This window comes from Microtus pennsylvanicus, chromosome 13 (genome assembly GCF_037038515.1).
Source record: "Microtus pennsylvanicus isolate mMicPen1 chromosome 13, mMicPen1.hap1, whole genome shotgun sequence".
Taxonomy (NCBI): domain Eukaryota; kingdom Metazoa; phylum Chordata; class Mammalia; order Rodentia; family Cricetidae; genus Microtus; species Microtus pennsylvanicus.
Window position 1 is genome coordinate 47,429,499 of NC_134591.1, and position 14,652 is coordinate 47,444,150.

The 14,652-nt window shown below is 37.7% G+C and overlaps 1 protein-coding gene across 2 annotated transcripts in view; it reads left to right on the plus strand.

The window, feature by feature from the left end:
- The window catches only part of Spata6 (spermatogenesis associated 6), a 95,623-nt gene that overhangs the window by 36,257 nt on the left and 44,714 nt on the right, over window positions 1–14,652 (plus strand). For both annotated transcript variants that reach the window (XM_075944797.1, XM_075944798.1), the window contains exons 5-7: window positions 733–857; window positions 6,592–6,672; window positions 10,375–10,668. In XM_075944797.1, the coding sequence (XP_075800912.1) occupies window positions 733–857; window positions 6,592–6,672; window positions 10,375–10,668 (500 nt within the window). The remainder of the gene's footprint in view (window positions 1–732; window positions 858–6,591; window positions 6,673–10,374; window positions 10,669–14,652) is intronic.

The following is a 14,652-nucleotide window of genomic DNA, read 5'->3' on the forward strand; positions in this document are numbered from 1 at the left end:
TTAAAATTACATATATTTCTAATTAAACAGGATATCTTTTTTTGCTCTTTGAATGTTGTTATTGGGAATGCAGAGGGTGATAGTCTTACCTATTTACAAGTTAAACATGGGTTTCTGAGGAGCGAGGTCACCTATTAAAATATAGAAACTAGCTTTAGTATGGTTTTTGATTTCTAGGACTGTCAAAGAAATTTTATTTAAATCTTTATTTTATGCAACAGATACCTATATTTTATTAAGTACAAGTAATCTCAGAATTTTCAGCACTACACACTGACTTAATTCACTAGCCACAAAATCTACAAAGGGTCTCCACAATTTTTAATGTCCAACCTTACATTGCATGAGGGCAGACAGATAAGATAGAAGATAGGGAAGATGCTGGGGATGGTAATAAGTTTTTGATGTATAAATTTAACGCAACTTTTTATTTCTAAAGACTTTCTTTTTCTAAGAGTTCATAGGTTCTCACTGAGTGTACATGAATACCCCTATTCTGCAAAGTGTGAGGCAGAGAATTACTACTATATACCATACTTCTGAAATTGGAAAAAAAAGTGTTAAAGTATTTAATCTATCCTTATTTTAATTTTCCTTTTGAAGAAGATAAACATTGCCTTCAAGCAGGTATACAATAAGGCATCAGGCAATATATATTTTTTATACTTGATGATTTTGTTTCTAAATAGAATGTTTTGTTATAATTTGAATCATAGGATATCTTTCTTATAGTGGGAGAAACACTGTCTACCTATGATGAAAATACACGAGATTTCATGTTCCCGGGTCCAAACCAAATTTCTGGACACCATGATTCAAACCGCCAGGTTACCATGAGGAGGATTTCTGGACTAAGAGTAAGTGATTATGGTTTTCCAAGTCAGCTCTTGATGTAGGGTCATAGGTGAGAACTAGGTGCAGGCCTCAGTATCTTGACTGTGTAGAACTGACTCAAAATTTGTTTTCAAGCTTATTTTGTATAATTGTGCTATTTTAAGTGTCCTGAAAGTAATAAAAAGAATTTAGCAAAAGCTAAGGCATTTATTCAAAACTAACACACATCATATTGGCTGACATTCTTCACAACTTGTGAAGTTCCTCTGCACTGATCAGCCCCAGACCTCCATGTCTGTCACATTTTCTGTTTCTGTCTAGGGAAAGTTCACAGACATTTGAGCAATAACCAGTGTCAACATTTATGGAAACCTAAATTTAAAATATGACTTTTTAGACATAAGTGATTTATTGAAAAATATTAACAAGTTTAAATATTTATAAGTTGAAAACTTTTGTATGCTGTACAAGTTGGAACAATCAATGTCAAAATTCTTTAACAAAGATCAAGTTTTCTCTAGTGTATTATTTTCCAGGTATATGTCTTTAGCATATACTCATTGGAATGCTATGAACCCTTTTATGTTGTTTTTACCCCTGGTCGTAGGAATGAGACCCCAGGCCTTCTGTATGTTCGTCATCAATTTACCACTGAGCTGCACCACAGGTTAAGATGTTTTCTCATAGTGCTGTTACCAGTGCTAAGCAATGGAAATGGTTGAATCTTCCAGTGTGGATAAAGCTTGGATAGATAGATTACAAAGTGGTCATAGATTGTAGACCTAAGTGTAAATGCTGTATTAAGAGAGTCTTTCTTTCTGATCAGCAGTAATTGAGTAACAAATAAACATCATTAGACTTGATAGTGCTTCCACACTCTCTCCCATTCTTTCATGTAACTCCTCTTGTTTGAAAACAGCTTGATTCCTGAAAATCAGCCTGCTACTCAGAAGAACTCAGGGATGTCCCCTTCATCCCAAAAGCAGCGCAGTAAAAGCTGTTTGGCTTGAAATTATCTAGGCAAACAGTTTTTAAACTAATTTTATGGAATCCTAATATAAATAAAGTGGGTGGTATATGAGTTATTTAGTGAATTAAATAGATTTTTTCTATGTTTAAGTTTATGATAAGAAGTGTCCAAAGAAATAGCAAGTTCAGTTTGCTGAAAGTGTAAAAGCTGACTATGTAACAAATGAAAACCTTTCTTCTCTGGAATGATCTTTATGTTGTTAGTTAGCTTTTATATGATCCCTATCTTCAAAGAGTATTTTAAGAAAAAATATATTTAGTTTATGTTCTCGTTAAGGTAATTTAACTCTCTTTGAAGACAGCGTAAAAAGTCAACTGTGTGGACTGCTCACAGGAATTTTCTTTCATCACTTGTTCCTTTTGCATATATTTGGAAGGTGTTTGTTTACTGAGGCAAAGATATGTAAAGATCAGGACTTCCAGTAACACCATGTGAAGAGTTTGACAGATCTCCTCTGTATGTTAGGCAAGTGTGAAACTGGGCAATGTTACTATAGTCAACACTAGGTAGTGAACACTGACCAACAAGTGTAGCAAGCCGGTCATGTTTTTATGCTTGGAAATTGGCTCAAGTTTTAGGTAATATAGGAAGAATTTGGGGCTCCTTTGCCTGGGATGATTTCCATGCCCTGCCTCTCAGTGACAACTGTATCTTTACCAGCTGAGACTGGGCACAAAGATCAAGAGTTTTGGCACCATGGGGTTGAGAAGTGGGATGAATAGTTTGACTCTGCCAGCTAAACATAGTGGACCCTGTTGGTAGCTGATGAAGAAACCTTATAGCTGTGCAAGGCCCATTGCCATTCTGACTGGGGTCACCTTCTAGAAGGTTGACAGGGAGGTCCAGAAACAAAGGGACAAGAAGAAGAGAGAGAGAGAGATGCTGTCTCTCTTTCCTGTCTCTCTTTGAAAGGTAATCACAGGGGAGGCAGGGAGAGATGCAAAGAAGCCCTGGGAAACTAGCTGTAGCTGTGAATTTGTTTCCTCTCCTATCTATCACTGAGACAGTGGAAAGGGAACCCAGAGTGGCTGCTTTGAGAAACTGAATAATAGAAAAGACATTGGCAGAATATAAACTGAACATCAAAATTGGGTTATAAATCCAGCAATATTAATTATTGTATTTACCTATTAGTAAAAATAAACGCTCTAGTCAGTTTTTTGTAGTCCTGGTGAGCAACAATGACTCATCTTCAGAATTCTTGTGATTCTGAGCTACCTTCTGTGAGTCCCACTACTGTGATAAGGATTCAAACCATTATCCGGAATTAAATCATGGTACTTTTATGAACTTGCTTAGTAAGCTTGGACAAAACGCAGTGACCTGGAGCAAGCCAGGGCCCTTGGGTGGGCTGATTTGTCATTGAGAGGATCATATGTTTGAACTGTGGCTCCCTCAGTGGTGGTGGGTATTTTCTTTCTTTCTTTTTTTCTGGTATATATAAAATGATAATGTGAGTACTTTATTTAAACCAAAAATATTGGTTGAGTTAAGGTGGGTTGATGGGATGTACAGCATAAGCAGAAAATCAAGGGTTATAAAACTGGCATGAGATGAAAGCATTAAATGCTGAAGGGATTTTCTGGGGACTGATAGTGGTTTATACAGGGGACAGCTCGTCTTACTGTAGATTCTGTTTGGATGGTGTGGGGAAGGTACAGTATGTGGCTAGCATGCACAAAGCCCTGTATTTTATCCATATTCTCACACGTAAAAATTCAGAAAAATCCTATTAAATCTTTTTTTAAAAGAAAACAAACTGTTTTACATATCAACCCCAGTTCTAGCTCCCTCTCCACCACCCCCACCATCCACTCCTCAGAGAGGGTAAGGCACATTGCTTTGGGGAAGGCCCAAGGCCTTCCCAACTGTATCTAGATTGAGCAAGGTATCCATCCAAAGAGAATGGGTTCCCAAAAAGCCAGTGCAAGCAGTAAGGATAAATCCTGTTGTCACTGCCAATGGTCCCACAGTCTGTCCCAGCCATGCAGCTGTCACCCACATTCAGTGGGTCTAGTTTGGTCCCATGCTGGTTCCTTCCTTATCTGGCTGGAGTTGGTGAACTCCCATTAGCTCAGGTAGACTGTTTCAGTGGGTGTTCTCATCATGGTCTTGACCTCATTGCTTGTATTCTCAGTCCTCCCACTCTTCAGCTGGACTTTGGGAGCTCAGCCCAGTGCTCTGCTGTGGGTCTCTGCCTCTGTTTCCATCAGTTGCTGGATGAAGGTTCTATGGTGACATTTAAAATACTCATCAATCTGACTACAGGGCAAGGCCAGTTCGGGCATCCTCTCCACTATTGCTTAGGGTCTTAGCTGGGGTCATCTTTGTGGTGAGTATTTCTATGCAGACTCTGAACTCCACAACATTTTCATCTTTGAATGATAGTCTTACTCAGCATCTTATGAAGTAGTATTTAACAGATGCCTCTTGACTGAACTCAGTGAACGAATTCCTTCTTGCCATAGTCTCAGTGGAGAAACTCAGGTTTGAGATGGTGTGATTTTGACAGTTTGGCTAGGCCCTAGTGCCCATGCAGCAATCTGGATGTTACTGTAAAGCAATTCAATGATGTGATGAAGATTTATATACAACTGACTTTAAATAGAGATTACTACTTGGCTGTGCAATTGGCCTTCATCTCATCAAGTTGGAGATTGCAACAGCAAAACACTGAGTTTTTCGGAGGAAGGAAGAATTCTGGCTCATGGAAGCAGTAGAAATCCTATTTCTAATAGTTCAACCTACCCCACAGGCTTTCATGCTAAAAAAATAGTGTGCCAACTTATTTCTTCATTTCCACCTTCTTATTAAAGTGCTCTTTAAATTTCCGAATTGTCCTTTCCCACAGTTGTGTGAATTAATTCCCTAAGACAAATCTCTCTATGCATATGAACAGCCCTACTACATAGTAGGCTCCGAAAGGCTGGAAATATATTATCTTAACTATTGGGATCTCACAGTGTGATGAGCAATCCGCAGGGAAGTTTAACGTGGAAAGCTGCAGGCCAGGCGGTGATAGCGGAGTTGGAGTACACATACAATGGTCACTACGCATGTATTTAGTTAGGAAACAGGCCACACTAGGTAGGTGTCTGGAAGTATACCTGATGATGGATTGCCTCCTGACACGGTTTTCAGTCCACATCCTCATCACTAAGTTACACGTGACTGCATTTCTAGAAATTCTTTGGTACTCCTCCCCATCTGGATTTTGGGATTGTTAGGCATCAGTGGTTCTGGCTTTTGGTCCTCACTTGAATGGGAATGTGTGCATAGACTGCCCTGTGCTTGCTGCACGGGTGTACAGTGGGTGCTGTCATATAGATGTCTTCTTAGTTCTATGTCTTCTGACGGTGAAGAACTGTAGTCTAGAAGCAAAGTTGAGCTATAACCAAAGAACCTTACCCATAGGAGGATTCTTACATGCTAGTACTGGTTTTTAAACTGAGTTTAGTATAAGGTTGTAAAAGGTCAGGATGCTTTGCTTCCTTTTTTCTTTTGGGAACGTGAGTATATTTTGCTTGTAAGAGGAATAAATTTATAGTCATAAGGAAATCTGCATTATTTTAGAGATCTTTTTGGAGATTTTGGAGATTATTAAAAAGTAGCCTAGCTCTGCGTTGTTGAATATGGACCACACTTAGCATATTTTAGAGAAATACATTATGTATAGAGTAAAATATCTAATGAGTGGGTATAGTAGATACTATTGATATTGATTCTTAGGTGATTCAGATGTACCTTTTGTAATGGATATGTTTTAAATTATAAACTTAGTTGGTCACAGACAGGGTTTGCAGAAGGCATTGTCAGTGTCTGACTTCCATTGCTTTGGGGAGAAGCTACCCAAGGGCTGGCTGACATGGTTAACAGTTGGTGCATGTAGAACTTAAGGTTCCAGATGTTTCCATGGGTGCTTTGTAACTGTCCCCTTGAACTGTCTCCTTTTCTCCATTTATCTCAAAACTGTTCAAGCTGATATTTGAAACATTGGTAGAAATAGAACCCAGATTAATACCCATACTTGAATATAAGATATATTGTAAGAAAAAGGCTATAAAAATTTTTCAGAGACTTCTGTTTCAAGATGGCACAACTGGGAGTTATGATATTTTCAGAATTCTACTTTCAAACTATTCTATTAAAAAATTAATAGAGTGGAGGGGTGTATTTTGGGATGAACTAGAGGGATGAAATGGAATAGGAAAGTAATAGAATTCTATTTTAATTAAAATGTGTTAAAATATAATAAGATAAAAATTTAATGGATAGTTAAATATTATATATATTTATAATAGACAATGGTGTTTTAATGTATGTAATGTTTCTGGAATGGCTAAATAGAACTAATAATTATGTTTTGATTATATAGTTAAATGTCTTAAATTGTAAATGTAAAGAAAATTAAAATCGAATACGTTCAGATATTTATGACTAATATGTCATAATTTAAAATCTTCAGACACTTTGACAGAGAGACACTTGAAAATGAAAACAATTTTAAATTATTCCATAAAAGAAATATAATTGTTCCAAACCAAATCATTAAAAATGAAACTGCTAATTAATAACATTTATCATTACTGTGTTCTTCATGATAATAAAAATATCAGACTAATAAATAAAGAGCTCCATCTTTAATAGCATTTGTTATTTTAGATTCCATTTTTACTACTGACTGTATCTTTTTAATATGTAATGATACCATTTTTTTAATCTCGCAGGGAATTGCTCCAAAGCTGGAATTTTCTACAACTTCAGTGATCACGGAATGTCTGATAAGCTCAAGGAAGTGCCGCACTCAGGTTAAAAGGGTTAAACTATGTAATGATCGTGTGATTCATGTGGATGCGTGTGTGACAGGCCTTATCCCCATTTCGTCTGCATTTCTTCTCACCTCCCCCATCAGTCTTTGACTTAAAGTAACCAAGTACCCAACAGTTTGATTGCTTCTTCGTAAACAGGAGAGCATGAAGTTTAGCCCCATGGTAGAGGGTACCACGATATGTTTGCTGGGTTATTTATCTTATGTTGTGGAATTTTTAATACAAGCAGTAGTCAACTGCCAGAAAGAGGGTGAGATGGAGAACTGCCGGAGGAAACTCAGCTGGAGACCTCCATGTATCTTCCAGGAGTTATAGTGACTGCAGGGAAGTCAAGGATACCTTCAAGCGAATGTGGCCGAGTTTTCAGACTGGGGACTTGATGTTTAGAGTGTGGCTTTTTTGGATTTGTCTGATTCCTAGAGAGCTGTTGCTCAGTGCAGTGATCATACTTGTTCTGTCAGATCAAAGCAAGTTTGGGCATTCCAGCCTAAATAACTTGTATTTGTGAAGATTTCCTTTAACAAACTTCGGCACCTATTGTTCCTTGTATTTTAATTCTTACTGGGCCACAGGGCCGTCAGCCTTCTGATGTTCAAGTGTCCTTCCCCATCAATGCTGGTATCAACCATGTGCAGTTCCATAATGGCCATATTCTGATGAAGGGCCAGTAACATATAAAGGCTGGGGGATTCAACAGGGACCAGACCGGGCCAGTGGTGGAAAGAATTAACTGAATTATAGTTTTAGAACTAATTTTCTGAAGACAGTAAATAACCTAAGCTAAGAAAGTTTCCAGAGAATTGGAGAAAATTTTATTTTGACACCAAAATATTTAGGATTCCAAAGTCAGGCTGTATCTATTTATCATTTTGACCCAGATGTTGGAAGTCTGACCAGCCATGCTCACCGTGTGTGGGGAACCTGACTGACTGGTTTCTGATGTACTCAACTGTGAGCATTTGTAAATTGTGAAAAATGCTTTGCCCAGTATTTAGTTGTTCTCTCTGGAGTTTATTAACTTAATGAATAAATAGAAAAGTATTTTTATTTCTTAATGCACACAGAAAACATTTCTAGTGTACATCTCAATACAAGAGCCCTTGTAATTGTAAGGCCCTGCCCTCAGTTACAGTCATTCCACTTTATGGACTTAGGATTTAACATTTTCTGAAAAATACTCTTCCTTTTACTCGTTTGGAATTGTCATTTGATCTTTACTAACAGAGATGTAAGAGAGTAAGATTTTATATTAGACAGCACTTAAAACTATGCTTTAGGTTTACAGATGTTTCTTGTTGTGACTCAATGAGTCACTTGTCCTACCAAGCATGAGGTCCTTGGTTCAATTCCCTGCCAAGGCTGAGAGGAGATGGGTGAAGAGAGGGGAGGGGAGGAGAGAGAAGGAAAGAAAAGTGTGGAGGAAAGGATGAGAGAAGAATGAAAGGGAGGAAGGCAAAGGAGAAGGGAAGTACCGTTTCCAAATTATTTATGTTTGTTAGCAATTCAATGGTTTGAAAAATTAAGGGTATTGATGCGACTTTCCAAAAGAAAACTAATTTTCTCTTCTGCTAATTCTTTTTACCCATATCAAGGAGAATTTATTGTTACATATTGACAGACATTTTAGTATGTTGTTAAACACTGTTAAAGTGCAGTATCCCTTAGGTTTTACTGTATAACAGTTCCCCCCAGAATGGTTTATAGTCACAAGTGCTTCTCAGTTCTGGGGTTAAAGGATGATTCCTTTGGACTATATTGGCTGGCTAAGGCTGAAGGATCTGGGATATTTTTGCTTAAACATGGTGTTTTGCAGTTGTATTTGGAGAGGATGAAAATCATAAGACTCCTCTTCTAGCAGGCTAATAATTGTGCCTTCTCGCTGTAGGAAGATTCTAAGGAAGAGTCAACAGTCTTTTCAACAACCTGGCCTTCTGACAGTGTTCTATTGATCAAATAAAGTTGCATAGTCAATTTGGCTTGGTCCTGGGCCAGAAACTAACACTGTGTAGATGTAGGAAAGGGAATTAAGTATGGCAATCATTTTTGGCAAGAATACACATAGCTAATATTTCAATATAGAAAATAGGGGCCACTAAGGAATGGGCATGTTTGCCCCCTGTGCATCTGTAATGAATGCCGTGAAGTTTGTAACTTAGAAAATATGCATCATTCAAAAACTTTCTGAGGAAAGAGGGTGGGGTGGTATCTCTCAGAAAGGGGGTGGGGTGGCCCCTTAAGATTTGGTATAATCAGAGGTGGCTGTGTATAAAAAAACTTAAGCATCACTTTAGGAGTTAGCTGTGTCCAGAAACCAACAATGTATAAAGGTCAAGGTGCTGGAAGTCCAGGGATTGGTGCGATGTGAATGTACTTTCTAATAGATACAGAGTAGAAGAAATAAGTTGAGGAAAGGAGATTTTTGTGAACAGGAGATTCTGTAGATGCAGTGTATCTGTAGGGAAAGCACGAGATGTGGTTGACAGAGGTAATTAAAACTGAGTCGAAAGGGCTTTGATGCTAAAGAGGTGTCAGGCTTAGGCATCCTCAGAGAAACTTTGTGATTCTAGAATGTCTCTCTGAGAGTCACTGTGATGTCATAGAGGTGGGTGAGGGGAGAGGAGAGCTCTGACATACCAGTGGCAGCTCTGAACTGCGTGGGAGAAGGTCCTGGAGCATACCAAGAGGCACAGAAGAGAAAATGACCTGCCGTGAGACTGTTCTCATTAGAAACATCCTTCTTTTTTCCTATCTATCATTCACTTGATACAATGACTCTCATTTTGCTTCATATTTGTATTTTAAGCACTTAGTCCTTGTACTAAAGGGGTAGAGAAAGTGGAGAGGAATTTGGATTGGTGGTTTTCCAAGGGATTGAAATGAGGAAGACAGAGATCTTTAGCTGTTTTTCTCTAACCATACAACTCTAGAGAAGAAATGTATTATTAACTTCCAGTCTCACTGTTAAGGCATTTATGAGGCAGAGTGTAGTAGAATGAAGGATTATTTAAGTAGCAGCAAAGTTGGAGCTGTCACATATGTTTTCATTTTTATTGTATTTTATTTTAGACAGGGCCTCATTCATGGTGTCCAGCCTTGACTGAAAAATCTGGGTCTCCAGAAGCCACCTTGCCTCAGTTTCCCATGAATCCCATGTAACTAGATATGTAGTTAGATGCTGCTAATCCCAGCTCAAATTTATTTTGTATTTAAAAAAATTTTAGACTACTACCATATTTATAAGATGGAGGTACTAGTTAAGTTTATAATCTATCTGCCGTAGATAGACGTGATGAAACTTTGCTGGTAGGCCACGACCTTGTGGTAATATACAGGTTAATGGAAATGGGTTAAATTAATATGTAAGAGTTAGCCAATAAGAAGCTAGAGCTAATGGGCCAAGCAGTGATTTAATTAATGCAGTTTCTATATGATTTTTTTCGGGGCTGAGCAGCTTGGATGGACCAAGCAGCCTCTCTCCTTGCAATCTTTTATGTATATTTAGTTTTATAAAAAATGTAGGGCCAGAAATAAGATGGTACTTTTATCTGTCACTGAATAGTTAAATTATGACTTGGACTCCTATATATCTTACGTAATTCAAGTCCTAAAAGTTCTTTCCTTTCTGTAGAGTTTTCTAAAAAATACCTTTTGCCCACATGAACGTTTATTTTTTATGTTTAGGATAAATTTAATTACCATTCAGCTCCAGTTGAAAAATCCCACGGCAGACCGCAATGCAGAACATCGAGATCACAGAAGAAGAAGTCCAAGTCACCCGAGAGGAATAAATACTGCGTAAACGCCAAGAACTACGAACAGCCTACAATATCATCAAAGTCACACTCTCCTTCTCCCTACACAAAGAGACGAATGTGTGAGCTCTCGGAAGACACCAGGCGGCGGCTGGCCCATTTAAATCTGGGACCCTATGAATTCAAAAAGGAAACAGATAAGCCTCCATTTGTGATTAGACATGTATGTGCTCATAAGCATTTCCATTGGAAACTTGTCAAATTTATTCTGTCACTAAAATATTATGCTGAAATGGATTTCAATAAGCAGCCCATATGGATAATTTTCTTTCTTGAACTCTTAGCCAGGAGCTAAAGGTAGAAAATTAACTTAAAACCAAAGAACATGCTTTTTGTTCCCTTTTACAAAGTCTTTAATGCTGACAGAGATCAACTCCATTACGACGCCTTCCTGAGACGTCAAAGTTCCCACTCCCTCTTAGCTGACACAGCCGGCAGTGTTCTAACTCTACAGCTGAACGTGGTTGCAATTGGCAGTGATGCTAAAATGCCAAAGTAGGATTTTAAAAGAGGAAACAGAAAATGATAGTGGAAGTAGATGTCCTTTGAGAGCAAGTCCTTTGGGAAAGCTTTGGATTCTGAATCTTTGAAGCCAGCCCTCGTTTGGTGGGCATGCACAGGCGGGCCTTTGGATTAATGGTAGCATAGCTCTAATCTTTCTGTGCACAGCCTTACGCTATGATGGGAGTTAGAGCTGTGTCCTTCATAGACTGACTTTGGTTAAACTGGAGTGCCTGCATTCAGAACACTCATCACAGGCTGTCTCAGTTTCTTAAAGTTTTACAAAGTACTTTTACTTTAAAAGGCACTCTGCCAAAAGCTTCCTTATTAACAGAAACACTATGTATTTGCATACATACTAATAATAAACCTGTGTTTAAATGCCTGTGGAAGCAAGTGTTTACTTCTTCTAAATTCTAAAATAGCTACTTATTTTAGAACTATTATTTTAAATACATTCCTTTGGAAGTCAAATAATTTTTTGGATATAGCCAGGTACTCCAAAAGTTATGAGTTTTCTCTCTGATATCCTTTAAAACCAATTTAAGTTATGCAATATTTCACACCATTTTTGTGTTTTTCTTATAAATTAATTTATTCTTTCAAACTAAATTAGTGATTTTTAAATTAAAAACTACTAATTAGCCAGGTGGTGGTGGCACACGCCTTGAATCCCAGCACTGGGGAGGAAGAGACAGGTATATTGCTATGAGCTAGGAAGAGGCAGGTGTGTTTCTATGAGCTTGAGGCCAGCTTGTCTACAGAGTGATTTCCAGGACAGGTTACAAAGCTACAGAGAAAGTCTGTCTTAGAAAACCAAAACCAATCAACCAACCAACCAAACAAACAAACAAACAAAAACAAACTACTAACTATAAAATTTTTACTAATAAAAGTATAGAGTATTAGCTACATACATATGGTAACATTTATTAATTATTTTCTTGTTTCTCTTATTTGATCACAGGTTTGGTCCTATTGGACGTAATTCAGACAATAGTTTGCTTGTATCACTGATGAAAATTTGAGAATGTCTTTAACTTTAATACTACTCATAATTAAAAATTGAATGTAAAAGAAAAGATATACTGTCTTCTAATTTGAGAGAATAATCAGTTGCTTCTTAATTAAAATGCTTGTATATAAAAGCTCAGAAGGATCATAGGAGTTAGACACATAAATGTTGTGGAAAGAACTGCTCTTGAAGTGCTAATCATGGCAGTGATTAAAAGTGTAAACTTTGTCCGTGTTTTAGAAAACAATAGGATGTTTTCTAAGTTACATTTTTTAAAGTTTTGAGTATTTCATATATGAATACTGTAGTTACATCACTTATACCCCTTCCTTCCCTCCTTTATGCCTCCCAAATCCATAATTTCTTCCATAATTACCATTGTTTTATACATATATATATATGTATACACACACACACACACACACACACACACACACACCTACGGGTTCCATTAATGCTGCTCATATGTACAAATAATTAGGGCTGACACTTGGATTATATAACCTTCTGGGGGGCTTGTCTCTGGAGAAGACTGATTCTCCCTCTCCGCTGCCTCAGGTTGTCTGTGGCTCTTCATCTAAAGTCATGATCAGAACTTGGTGAATTTTTCTCCATCCATGTTTGCATGTTAACTGTGTTGTGATTACCCAGGTCTTGTTTATGTAACCATGCTGTTGAGATATCAAGGGCGGAATGAGGTGGTATACACATTTAATCCCAGTATTTGAGAGGCAGAGACAAGTGGGTCTCAGTGAGTATAAAGCTAGCCTAGTCTATATAGCAAGTTCCAAGACGTCAATAATACAATTCTCAAAAACAAACATATAAAACCAAATCCCCCAAAAAACTTTATAATTTTTACTTAAGAGGTCTACCCCTCACCTTTTCTGTGAACAGAAATGCACCATTTTAAGTGCATGTAAAAATTGTCTATATTGTTGAGGAGGCTTTGGATTTAGAGGGAATTTGGGGACAAAAAAATCATTCATGGTTTCAGAAGTACTTGGGAAACTGGAGGCAAAAGGAGTTTAATACACACATATGCAAAAACCTTACGAAAACAAACAGTGACAGACAGACACAGACACACAGAATGAGAGAGAGAGAGAGAGAGGAAAGAGAGATTTTTATCATTTCAGCTATACAAAGGAGATTCCCATGTACCTCAAGAACTTCCCCATTTGGAACCATGTACTCATGAAGTGCTCCCCAATCTACCTGTCCCACTGAAACTCCTGATCTTTTCTCTCTGAGGCTGCCTGTTCTGCCTGATTAAATAGTCAACTTATTTTAGCACAACTCACTGATGTTGCATGTGTTTGCACCTAAATTATATTACTGGATAACATTACATCGTGTGGACATCTGTCCCTTTCTGTGTATATATGATGTCTGTTGATAGATGTTCATGTTGCTTACACCCTTGGCTACTATAAACAATGCTCTAATGAGCAATGTGTGTACAAGTGTTTGAATAAACCTTTGTTCTCAATGCTCTTGGGTAAAGACCTAGGAGTAGTTCTGTTTTATCATTTGACAACCTTATATTTAACTGGAACACTTGCCAAAGTGTTCTTCAGAGTGGCTGTACAATTTGCACTCTGTCAGCTGTGCAAGAGGGTTGCAATTTCCCTTCATTTTCACAAGCACCTAAGCATCCCTGCCCTATGGTAGTTAGGGTTAAAGCCAGGGCCTCTTGGATACAGACCTGCTTAATTTTCTCTGTAGTCTTCTTAGTGTGAGTAGCATCTCCTCGTGGTTTCATTAGCATTTCTTTAGTGACTAATGATGTTAAGCATCTCCTTATGTGTTACTAAATATCCTTTAAAGTGTCTACTTAAACCAGGCAGTGGGGCACTTGGGAGACAGAGGCAGGTGGATCTCTGTGCGTTGGAGGCAGCCTGGTCTACAGAGTGAGTTCTAGGGCAGGCTCCAAAGCTACAGAGAAACCCTGTCTCGAAAAACAAAAACAGAAACAAATAAGCGAAGATATCTACTTAAGCCATTTGCTCATTTTGCAATCTTTTCTTTATTGCTATTATTGACTTGTAGGAATTCTTCATATGATCTAACAGTTAATAATCTCTTATCAGATACAAATCTTCATTTTTGTTATCCTGAGTTAACTTTTTGTTTTTGTTTTTCTTTGATTCACAAAAGGTTTTAGTTTTGATCAGTCAGGGCATCTTTTCGATACACTTATATCACTTAAGCCATTTTCATTTTTAGTTGGAAAATGTAGTTGACCTTTCTTATTTGTCCACTATAAAGTGTTCAGTAAAGCAAAGACCCTTATTGAATTCCATGTATGTGCTAAAGGGTAGGCTTTTTCTAAGTAAGGCAAGGTAGGTTGCTCAAGGATGTTTTTGTCTCTATTTTTGTAACTTTGTAGTCAAAATCAAACTAGGAAACAGGGTATTACTTAGCTTCAAATTTGTTCTTTTTTGCTGGCATTTAATTTTAGCTCTGTTGACAAGTGCATAATAAACAAGTGATTAAACTCTGACTTTGGAACAGAGAAGCCATGTGGAATTCACCTGCTGTGTGGCATCTGCTCTGTAGTTGCTTGGCCATGCTGTAAGATTGAGAATGGGAACGGAAGGTTGAAGTGCTCTTTCACAGTGCAAGTTC